At 44.5% G+C, this 11,917-nt stretch overlaps 1 protein-coding gene across 1 annotated transcript; it reads left to right on the forward strand.

The window, feature by feature from the left end:
- Nucleotides 1–5,887: 5,887 nt before the first annotated feature.
- LOC125726772 (neurogenic differentiation factor 2-like) lies at nt 5,888–10,421 on the forward strand. Its single transcript, XM_049003232.1, has 2 exons — nt 5,888–6,580; nt 8,933–10,421. The coding sequence occupies exon 2, from the start codon at nt 8,940–8,942 to the stop codon at nt 10,044–10,046; it is 1,107 nt and encodes a 368-aa protein (XP_048859189.1). The 5' UTR covers nt 5,888–6,580; nt 8,933–8,939; the 3' UTR covers nt 10,047–10,421.
- Nucleotides 10,422–11,917: the final 1,496 nt, after the last annotated feature.

Genomic DNA, 11,917 nt, shown 5'->3' on the forward strand with positions numbered 1-11,917 from the left:
GACGGCGGCGGCCTGAGCGGGCCGGGCAGGTACCCGGGCAGCCCAGCAGCCAATCAGAACAGCCCTGTGGTCAGGATGACCTGGACGGGCGGGGGGAGGGGACTGCGGTGGCTCTCAGGGACAGGCAATTTATCAGTCTCCTGCATGTCAAGGTTTGGACGCGATTTCAGCTAAACACACCCCTGTTCCCCATTGGTGCCGGATTTCCGCCGCCTCTCGAGTGTCTGCTGCAGGCAGAAAGCCACCCCAGTTAGCTAAATGCATCCGTGTGAACCAACCGCTGCCCAGGATCCAGCTGCACCGCGCCTTCCTCTCTCAGGAAGCGCATCTCCCTTCGCTCTTATGCCGAATGCCTGGGAGCCAGTGAGAAACATCTCACAGCCTGTTCAGATTTAGGCTACAGGGGAGCGTGGCAGCTGTGAAAAACTGACCGACCAATCATCAAGGGGGCCGCTCCCCGTTTGACACCTGATCAACGCTATCCGGTGTAAATCCAGTGGGCTGCCAACCCGGAGCTGCACTGCAGCTGCGGCTCCGCCCCCCCCCCCCCCCCAAGGCTGCCGGAAGGCTTATTCACTTAATTTTATGACCCAGCAGGTGTTCCCTGTCAGCCAGCGCTAAACCTGCACACCTGAAAGTGCCAAGGCACACAGCAACAGCCCCATTCATAACTACAATTTCCGGATCCTCTCATGTTACCATGTCTGAATTTCATTCAGGAGAGTAGTTACAGATGAATGGATGGGTCGGGGGGGTAAACATATATAATATAAAAAGATATTTATGACATAAGCAAATAAATACATATCTGGTGGGAGGGGGCTATAAAAAAGACCTTATGACAGCCCGGATTTCATTGCTGGCATTTTAGGATGTCTGTGAAAACAAAATTGTAATTACAAAGCTTAGATGGAAGAATGGATAATACTAACTGCATATGGTCCAGTTTAAGCACTTCTTACTACATCCATTGATTTTCTGCCTTTTCTCCGTCTTGAAGAGACGCATCTCCATAATGTGTCATATTTTATCATTCTTATATTGCATTGTCTTATATGACACTACTTGTTTGTCCTAAGCCCCCCCCATACACCCGGCCCTGCAACTGTGGCACAATAACTTCGTTGTTTTCCTCCGAACACATCTGACAATCGAACTCGAAACCAGGAAACTTCGTGAGGGCTGACTTCACTCAACTGTTGGTGTCGGTCTCCCCCCTAGCGTCCGGCCTGGCAAGTTCACCGAGAAGCAATATAACGCAGGAACGATCGGTCGAGGTTATTTTTCACACACCATCTGCAAGCTTTGAATTCCAGTTTCCAAACACATTTTTTGGTTATTTCGGAGTGTTAGGACATCACAGCAATACTTTCAAACGATGTAAAATAGGAATTACACTGAAAAGTCTGACCAAATAAAATATATAAATTATGCACCGCCAATTTAACAAGTAATATTATGAGAAACAAAATTCAGGATGTATGATGCTCTGAAACATGAGCAAGTCCTACTTCCAATACTGTTGTGCTAAAAGTAATCATAAAATAATTGTAATTTTACAGCAAACCGCGAGTGGAGCTAGCAGTGTTTGAACAGCAGAGGGCGCTCTTCTTCCTTTTATCCTCCACTGTAAAGTAGTCCCGGGTTGGCACACCGTGCGTCTTCCGTAAGTTCTTTATAAGGAGCGTTGGAAGTTATGTGGCATGTCGTAAAAATCGTATTTAAAATCGACTGTAAACCATTAAAATTCCTCCCAAACAACAGTCTGTTTAAAAGTCATTTTCAGTATCCACAGGAAAATCATAAAGAAATGCATTAAACTTAAATTCTAGGTATTAAAACCCCATAAAAAAATGAATGCCAAATCAGTAAAAACTTCTTGCTTGGGTCCAAAGTGAATTCCAGTCAACAACGAGTTATTGTTTCATTAGTTCAGTCAAATGAAGTGGTAAAACGTTTTTTAAAATACTTAGTCAAAAAAAGGAACTGTGGAAAACAGTAGAGACAGAAAGGTTATGCATACTGAAAGACCATCTCCTCAGCTAGTCCTGATAAACTCAACCATCTCAACCGAAGTATCCGCTCTGCCACCAAACCACCACCGTTGTCAAGACGTGGAAGGCACCAGTCTGTCTGGAAGAGAGGGGGGGACGCTCGCAAAGTGATTTAATTACGGCTCTCTCCAGCCCCTCAATCAAACCTTGTTCATCAATAATGCATGGCTCCTTGTTTCAACCGCCTTAATTAATCCACCGTCACTATAATTAAAAGCCCAAAATCCCACAAGATGGTTCAGCTTGGCCAAGCATCGCTGGCACTGGAGCTGATGAAATCCCAAAGCCAGACCCCCCTGTGGACAGACATAAGGATGGACTGACTGACTGTGCCACATGCTACAATAGTCAGAGTCAGCCCTTTATGCTATAAATCCAGCCAGTGCTGACGCATCTACAAATTACAGCGACTTAAATTCATTTTATTGGGCAACATAACATAGTCCCTTATCAGTCTATGTTATGTTGTTTCCAGGCAAGACTGAAGAGGAAGGGAAACAAACAAACAAATACAGATAAAAGACATAAATAAGATGTGTGACGTTGTTACTATTATATTATAAACTATGTTCCTCCGATTTCGGACACTGAGGCACTATTGACATAGAACTGATGAGGGCATATTCATCACCAAGAACTAGTAAACAAACATTTCTGATAAATATGAAAATCAAATGTATTAGACATATTCGGTTAGCAAAATATGCCTAAATTAAAAAAAAGAGAAAATCCTGTTTGCACACATACATACCACCTGGCTATCAGAAGAGTAAGGTGGAGCTATATGAAGCTGCAATTAGGCCGCACTGTCTCGCTGAGCCTGCAGGAGATGAATATTTCAAACCGGAGATCTCGGTGGACACCTTCGTCGGGGGCCTGGCACACCTACAAGAACACACACAAAACAGGCAACTTCCAGGGCTGCCAATAGTTCTCTGTGCCATTAGTGATGTTTTTATTAGCAGTGTTTATTTCCAAACCAGAGCATGACAGGTTTACTGCCGTTAACTGTAATGATGCTGTATGATAAACCGGGAGACAATACAGATTTAGAGAGGACGTTTCCTTTGATATTTCTGTTAAATATCCGGGACCCAAAACTGTAGATGAACATACAGGTACACACAGCAATATGTAGTTAAAAATGTATCACCAACCAAAAAAGGTCGGCTTATTCCTACCAACTTGTCCTGTGCTGAATTTTGTCAGAGGGGCGACTTTGCCCAAGCGTGGCGTAATATGCAGTAGCACCCTCACCAGGATGCACCAGTGTTTCCAAGGCAACAGATGAGCACAAGAGCACAAAAGCGAGTTCTAAGACTTCATCCAGGATGCAACGTCGGTGCAGTGCGCCGTGCAGTGTGCAGTCAGGGGGACATTTCAGCACTATGAGACCTTCCCTCCTGTGTAAGAGCCCAAGCATCTCCACACTGGCAGCCCTTTGCAGACAGAAAAACCCACAAGTTTCCCAAACTGAGATACACTGGGATGTGGAACACAATTATCTAAGTATGCAAATGTACAAGCAGACACACTGAAGGACACCGAGACCCAGACTCAGGGGGGAAGAGCACACTCTGCATGATCCCTTTCCATCAGAACATCTACACTGTCAAAAAGAGTACCAATGTGTACCTTTGCTTGTCAATGGGGCTGTACCATCAAATGTCTGCCAATTGTACCCTTAGCAGTAGGTAAAAATACCTTTTAATGTACAGAAATGGACTCCCAGGAACATTTTTGTACCATTGATGGTACATTAATGTTGTTTGTACCTTGGGGTGTTCCTCAGCGTCCATTTCTGTACCTTAAATTAGACTGAGAAGTATACCATTGGCAGACTCTTGAGGGTACAGCCCCAGTGACAAAAAAAGGTACAAATTGGTACTCTTTTTTCTGCCAGTATAAAAGGTTTAAGTATTACTGAAATTCGTTTTCAAATATCGAGTTTCCTCCCGGCTTCCGTAAGAGTTCACGCATCGCACTCATGTACATACACAGGCGGCAGCTCTTCACAGTCTGTATTCATTTTTAATATTCTGCGGCTGCTGCTTCATATCCAATGTCCTCACCCCCACCTTCTCTTGATTTATCTCTTACAAATACCACTGCGCTAATTAGTTGAGTAATTAATTAATAGGCATTTGCATTTACGCACGTGCGGCTCGGACGGCAGAGCGCGCAGCGCTGCCGGCTTCCGCGCGGGTGCGGAGTGTAGAGAAGTAATGGATGGACAGATGGAGGGGCGGCCGGAAAGGGAGGTCAAGGACAAACCATGGCCCAATTCCATTTCTTTTCTTTTTTTATTTTTTTTTTAAACATGTTCACAAATTCCACTTTGTACATCCGCCCAGGGGACGTCTCTCTTAACTCTAGAAAGTGTCAGGGTCCCTGTTGGAGCTCATTTCATTTCAAGGTTATGACAAACTGAAGTTTGTGTGGTCTTATACCCTCGCACTAAAATAAACACCGGAAGCACTAATACGGAATGATTAAAATATCCCATGAATCACTGTAATCGACACTACGCACAAACAGATATATTTATAAACTAATACTAGAAATGGAGGCTTAATTATTGGTGGGTTACCGATTACTAACACATGTTGTCCTTCTAACAAGTGCAGCACTGTTTAAGGATTATGGGTTGACATATTACTGAGCTTGAATTCTCAGGTGAGCATATCCCTGGGGCCACCACCAGAGGGAGCCCGTACTTAGACATTTTGTCCACTGCAGTCGAACTAGTCAGTGCCGTGAATTTTAATCACAGACGGTAGGGACGGGTCCTTTGTAGGAATACCATTTAGTGTGTTCGTAAATGAAGGGATACACGGAATCGGGCAGTGCCAGACGCACCTGCATGAGCAGTTCAATTCTGTTATTGAAATAACACCGAACGAAGGCATTACTGTACGACCTGGATGCCAGATGACTAGTAACGGGTTAATGAACATATCCCTTGAAGCTGCCACGTTTTATGTTCTGTCTCGCACACTTTCCGTGCAGGCTGGACTTGTGGAAACCCGCCAGCACCACCACCCTCAGCAGCACCACAGCTGAGGCCCGGCGCGCGCACAATAAACTCAGCTGATGGCTGGCCCTCTGAGCTCAGCCGGGCACAGCCGGGCCCCGACCCCGGCAAATGGGGGCTGGCGGCGGCGTTCCACCATGCGTCCACCCCCGCACCGAGAGAAGCCGCACCAAAGGTCCACCCTGCTAGCGGTCCGGGAGGTGAGACCGCCGGCATTGCCGCTTTTGTGATGCCCCCTACCCCCTCCCCGTCAGAGCTGTACAGCTGTGCGCCCCCCCCCCCTTCTCGCCCCCCCGGCCGGGAGGCAGGCCGCCGCCCCTTTGTTGCTGGGTGCTGGAGCTGCCGGTGCTCGGAGAGCCTTCGTGGAGATCTCCGTACCCTTTTGTATCCTCCCTTGGTGTTAATGGTGGAGCAGGTGCAGGGCGGACGTATCAATTTAAGGTGGATGTAAGGAAGGGTTAAAAGTCGCCTGTAATACTGCCGCCTGTGTTGTTTATACCCCGAAACGCACCCTCCCACATTTGGCACGGATGCCAGTCCGTGCCGCCCCCTCTATTCCCCCTCCAAGCCCCCCTCCCCCTTCCAGGCCCCCGTGTCTCCCTGAGACCCCTCGGCAAGTTGCACCTGGGTCCCTCGTGCACGCGCTGCGCAGGCAGCCTGGCGTCCCCTGCAGGCACCAACCCCCCCCCCCCCCCCCCCCCCGTTTTTTGCCACCCCCCACCACAAAAAAAAATCACCAGTGCTGCGGCTCACGCTGAAGCACCTCATTCATCTCTCCACGAATCTGTCTGATCTACACATTCATCCACCAGTCTCCTTAGCGGCTCAATAACCCATCAGTCTGTTTATCTACTTGACTCTTACTAGCGGAGTTTATTTCATAGCGTCCTCCTCAAACAGCTAACATGACAACGGGTTCGGCTCTTTCTTTTCCGCACACAACATAATATCCTTTTATTTAATTAGAAAAATATATAAATAATACTCCCTTCACGACTGAGCGCTTAGAACGGGGTCCAATCCTTCTGTTATCCAACATCACTTTTTTTCCCTGCCGCATTTCATGATACTAGACTAAGGTGAAGAAAACAATCGTATTGGGGTTTTAAGACATAATTTTTCCCTTTCGTCTCCTCGTTTTCGTTCGCCCGCTTGTTTTCCTTCCTCTTTTTCTCTTTCTCTTCTTTCTGCTTGCGCGAACGCGAGCGGAGTGACAGATGGCGAGTCCCTCTTCCCTCGGGAAGGAAATCTCCGCGAATGCAGGCGCATGTCAATCACCGGCTCTCATGTGATGGCTCTTGCCAGTGACGTGCCAACCATATGGCCTGGCATCATAGCTGGTATGTAACCCTGCCTGGTAGCGATGCCACACTGTCTCCGCGCTCTCGGATAACACTCAGAAGCAGACAGCCGCACCTATAGGAGGTTTCGCTTAGGTCCCTGAAGATGGTTTAGACACATGCGCTTTCACCCCTAAAGAACTCCCGCGGAGGTAAGTACGAATATAAACAAATCGACGGAAGAACAGACTGACGAACGGGAAACGATTAAAATAATAAAAATACAGAAATAATGCAACTTAAATTTTCACAGATATTTGAACGTATTTTTTTTTTTGTCTGGGCATACAAGCAATTGATTAATGTTTATATAGTAAATCGTCCTAGTTAATTATTCATGTTTTGGATTAATTTTGAATTGATCCTTAATACCGCCTTATTATTTTCGATTCGCCCTTCAAGTTTAGACAACAGAGGAGCTTCGATTCGCACGCCCCGCAACGCCACTGTTAACAGGCGTACAATCTAACATTTCATGCTTACTTGGCTAATCAAACTAAAATAAGTCCTCACAGCCAAGACAAGCAATATCCCGCGATAAATGACGATTCGGAGCTGAAGCTCACACCGTTTTTTTCCGCGTTTCTCGTCCGTATATTGAAGGGTATATTTAATTAATATGTCTGTTGACTGGATTTAATGAATCACTGGTAATATAGCCGTTCATTAGGGCTTTTCGGTTCGCGTGGGAAATGGCAAGAGAGGTAGACGTTTCTCACCTATATGGCCCTCTTCCCGTTTCGCAGCACTTTTGTATACTTAAGAAATGGGTTCTAAGCTACTAGTGATATTTTATAGATAAAGATCTCATAAAATGTGGTCTGGGGGGGAGGGGGGTGGTGTAATGCATTCGTGTTCGTGTCCCGTGCGATTTTTGAGTGATTGGTTTGTATTTGTGTATTTGCGTAGTTATTTTGCATGCTTTCATTTGAACTGTTCATATGCTTAAAGACACGGAAAGATGCTACTTCGTGTCTTGGAATAAAATTGCTTCTGTTGCACCAAACCGGTGGAAACGCGGAGGCAATTCCACAAACATGCCTATTATATTCTTTTACATGTATAATTAAGAAGACAAAGGGGCAAATGAGTTTGTTAAAAAATAATTTAATGCAGTTTACCAAGACCAAAATTTCGGGCTATCAAATGATACGAGAAATCAATTTCGCATGGAAATCACGCCTTTGTAAAGTTTTCGCCTTTTTAATTTCGTATCTCTCGAGCATCGAAATTGCTAAATTAGATTTCGCCAGTGGCGAACCCTGAAGTCACGAGTCATTCTATGCAGAAAAACAACATCCTCTTGCCACCAGCTTTGTCCCAGCCCGTGTGAGATATACACAATAATATCAATCATATATGGATAAACTATAGTGTTACATTGTGAACCTTGTGTAATTGTATATTACAATTTTTCAATACAACGCAGAAAATCGCATGTATGAAAACGCGTTATAACGGCGATTTTCACACGGAATAGAAATCATATCCATCACATTTTGACACAAATTATTTGAAATAACAGAATGTAATAAGCCGAATAAGTGACGCCGAAGTGGCAGATTATATTATCACGACAGCAACACTAATTTCAGTAACACTAATATTAAGTATCGATATAACAATAGCGTTCCTGTGACGCACCAGGCTGACTTGCAGAAACAGCACGAGAATTATTCATGTTAACGTATGACAACACACGAATATTTTTATATTTTGCTTCATGACAGGTAATTTATGTGAATGTCGTCCGTAACTAGATGGGAGGAGAGTTAGACCCACAGCACGGCGGCATCGAAATTCCACCTGCCCACCAATCTATTCGTATTGCTTCCCAGTTTGGCATCACTGCTACATCGCCAGCGGTATTTTCATATCGGGGAGAGTCTTCCCAGTCGGGATGGTAAAGAGGGTCCTGTGGGGTTTTTTTTTTTTTTTTTTAGCGAGCTCTGCTGGAATTCAGCCAGGAGTGATGGAGAAGCGGCGTGGTCTCGCACCGCAGCCCACGGGATCTGTTAGGGGGCCCGAGCGGCCGAGACCCACAGAGAGGGCAAGAGAGGGTACGGGGATGACAGCAGGGAATTAAGGAGAGCGACGCCTATGTTTATGTCTGTCGCACTGGTGCTGTCAGTGGCTTTTAATGTTTATAATCCCTTTACTGCTAAAATTCACGCTTATTGCCATTTGATTTGACGACAGTACTGACGCGTCCCTTAAGCGTTTTTCGTTCCTTTCAATCCTTTCAAGAGACGCGGCGTTATTTAATCATAATATTAACAATGTTTCCTATACGGTTATGAAAGCTTTTCCTCTTTTGCGACCTACACCATAAGCCGTACGTAAAAGACACCTGTACCATTCGTTTGAATCCTTCGTTATTATTTCTTGCGCTTTACATTAATCTTAAGTACAAATTGGCCTATATAAACAATGGGATATCTGAGGTTAACCAATGTGTGTATTTGACTCACTATAATTAACGGTGTTTTTGTTTTGTATTCCAGTGTCACTATGTTGACAAGACTATTCAGTGACCCCTCTCTGCTGCCCGAGGTACAGAAGTACTCGGGCTGGGCAGGTGACAGTGAAAGCGAGGACGCCAAAGCCAAGGACGGAGATCAGCACTGCAGGCTGGGCGAGGACGATCTTGAGGAAGGAGAGCAGAAGGGTATCAGCAGTCGCGCGCATTCAGAAATCGCCGGTGAAGACGAGGACGAAGATGACATTGACGAAGACGACGGGGACGGGGACGGGGACGGGGACGGGGACGATATTACTGAGGGAGATATGCCGAAAAAGAGGGGGCCGAAAAAACGTGAGATGACGCAGGCGCGCATAGAGCGTTCCAAAGTGCGCCGCCAGAAGGCCAACGCTCGCGAGAGAACACGCATGCACGACCTGAACTCGGCGCTCGATAATCTGCGCAAAGTGGTCCCCTGCTATTCCAAAACGCAGAAACTCTCCAAAATAGAGACCCTACGGCTGGCCAAAAATTACATATGGGCCCTGTCCGAGATCTTGCGTTCTGGGAAAAGACCAGACTTGGTTTCTTACGTGCAGACTCTGTGCAAAGGCCTTTCTCAACCCACAACTAATCTGGTGGCCGGTTGTCTGCAGCTGAACTCCCGGAACTTCTTAACTGAACAGTGTCAGGAAGGAAGCCGTTTCCATGGGCCCAGTTCCTTCTCCATGCACCCCTATCCGTACCAGTGCTCCCGTCTCTCCAGCCCTCAGTGTCAGTCCAGCTCTAACCCGCATCCTTTAAGGACCCATGGATATTGTTCCACCTACGACTCAGTCTACGCTGGGGGCGCCTCACCAGAGTACAACAGTCCGGAATACGAGGGACCTCTCAGCCCTCCTGTATGCATCAATGGCAATTTCTCGTTGAAACAGCAGGACTCCGTCTCGCCTGATGCCGAAAAGAGCTACCATTACTCTATGCACTACTCCGCCCTGCCCAGCTCCCGCCCTGCAGCTGCCCACAATCTAGTGTTTGGTTCATCGGGAGCGCGCAGCGGTGTCCACTCAGATAACGTTATGCCTTACCACGACATGCACTTACACCATGACAGGGCGCCCATGTACGAGGAACTGAACGCTTTCTTTCACAACTGAGGAACCCTCGAGTAGCCAACTGCCACGTCCCTTTTTTATTTCCCTTTCTTTTTTTCAAGGAAAATATAAGCCCGTCTAATAATTATAAAACAGTTACTGTACCGTTGTCTCTAATCCACATATGCTGTCACTGCTGGAAATTTAAACAGCGCGAAAGACGAAGAGAGATAGAACGGTCATTATCTAAGCGCTTGTTTTTACATTTCTTTGGTGTTATGTATGGCAGTTAATAGATGTAACGGCATGTGAACGTCGACACTTGTCAAACATTCTTCTCGTAAGTCCAGTGTTGCCCAATATACAGACTGATAACAATGAATAGTTTTGAAACTTATTAAAATATATTATGGTCGAATCGACACGACACAAAATGAACAGAGGTTGTTGCATTTATACCGTTTGCATACGTTTCATAGAATCCCATTCATAAGAACTGCATTCTCGCTGTACGGCACAAAGTATACGGTGATTTCCCGAAGGTGTACAGATTTAGTGCATTGTGTGAAAATAAGAACAACGATTAAAGCAATAAAGGAAACTGAATATAGTTACATCTATGCAAGATACGCGGACGAATCTGAAGAGTCGAGTAACTGGCGCCCTTCAAAGTTTTGCTTTTTCAGTTTTTGGTCCATTTTTATAATCCGACAACAGGTTTAAAACATACCAATTCAACACAGGATTATATGATTTCTTAAAAATATAATATGTTATCTGCGCCTGTTCTGACCGTTTTGAGCGACATGCCTGCTTCTCCGTATAGTACGGAAGGACGGGACCCCTCCACCTCAGCCGCTCGCCGCTGACCACTAATTTTACTGGGGGGAGGGGGGGGGACTCTCGCGAGCGTGTCTCAAAAATGGGTGAAAACAAGCATAAGAAAAAATAATTACTCCTCCAAATGCTGACTGAAAGGGTCTTTTAATAAAATGTTGAATACCAGGACTATTAGTTACGTGCAATTTGAATACGACATAAAGTTTTATTAACTGATTCACCAGGTTTTTATTGGCAATCATTTTAGTTTTATTAAAAATTCAATATAGCATAACAAGTCAATAGCATATGGTCTATTTGATATTCTAGATTATTTTTGAACGACTATAGTTAATCACTATAATTTTACGGCAAACACGCCAATATTATCAGATAATTCCGTCTAATATAAAAGTGTACGAGGAGAAGCCTATATATAAAATCTCGAACATACCGATGTATCACGACATTTAAAAATTATTGTACGACATTTGGAAAAAAAACGAGACACGTGTAGTAACACGTAAAAGCGATATTTATAAGGCAAAAATAATAACTCAAGAGCGCGAAAGTCTTACTTAAACAAATGTTTTAATTAAATCAGGCATTTAAATCCAGAACTTTTCATAGCATTATGTACGAAACTATCCAAAGCGAAGTAGACGTATTTCATTTTTGCCTACGTATAAAGCGAGATGTGGATTATGTAATTCAGGTGGAAAAAATGACCAGACAGATTTGATCTTTACCGTAGAATAAAACAATACAGGATACCCAAATCAGCAAAGAATAGTATGTTAAACTGATTCATTATTTATTATTATTATTATTATTATTATTAACAGTATAAATAAATCATTTTTAAACTGCACAGAACTTAGCAAAAGAAAACGCTAATGACTTTTATTATTGTTTTTATTAATTAAAACACATAGCAAGACTTCAGTTTTTTTTCATCGAAAAGAGCATCCAAACATTTAATTATCTGTCACACTCAGAAATGCGTAGGAGAGAAGATTAACTTGTTAATAAAACACAAATACAAATTAAAATGGTCATTAAACGTCATTAAAACGTTAAATCACAAGCTAAGGAACGAATTACACTGATTAAAT

The sequence above is a fragment of the Brienomyrus brachyistius genome, unplaced genomic scaffold, assembly GCF_023856365.1.
Source record: "Brienomyrus brachyistius isolate T26 unplaced genomic scaffold, BBRACH_0.4 scaffold75, whole genome shotgun sequence".
In the NCBI taxonomy this organism is placed as follows: Eukaryota; Metazoa; Chordata; class Actinopteri; order Osteoglossiformes; family Mormyridae; genus Brienomyrus; species Brienomyrus brachyistius.

Coding starts and splice junctions, on each gene's coding strand:
- LOC125726772 (XM_049003232.1), top strand. CDS start 8,940: ATGTTGACAAGACTATTCAGTGACCCCTCTCTGCTGCCCGAGGTACAG.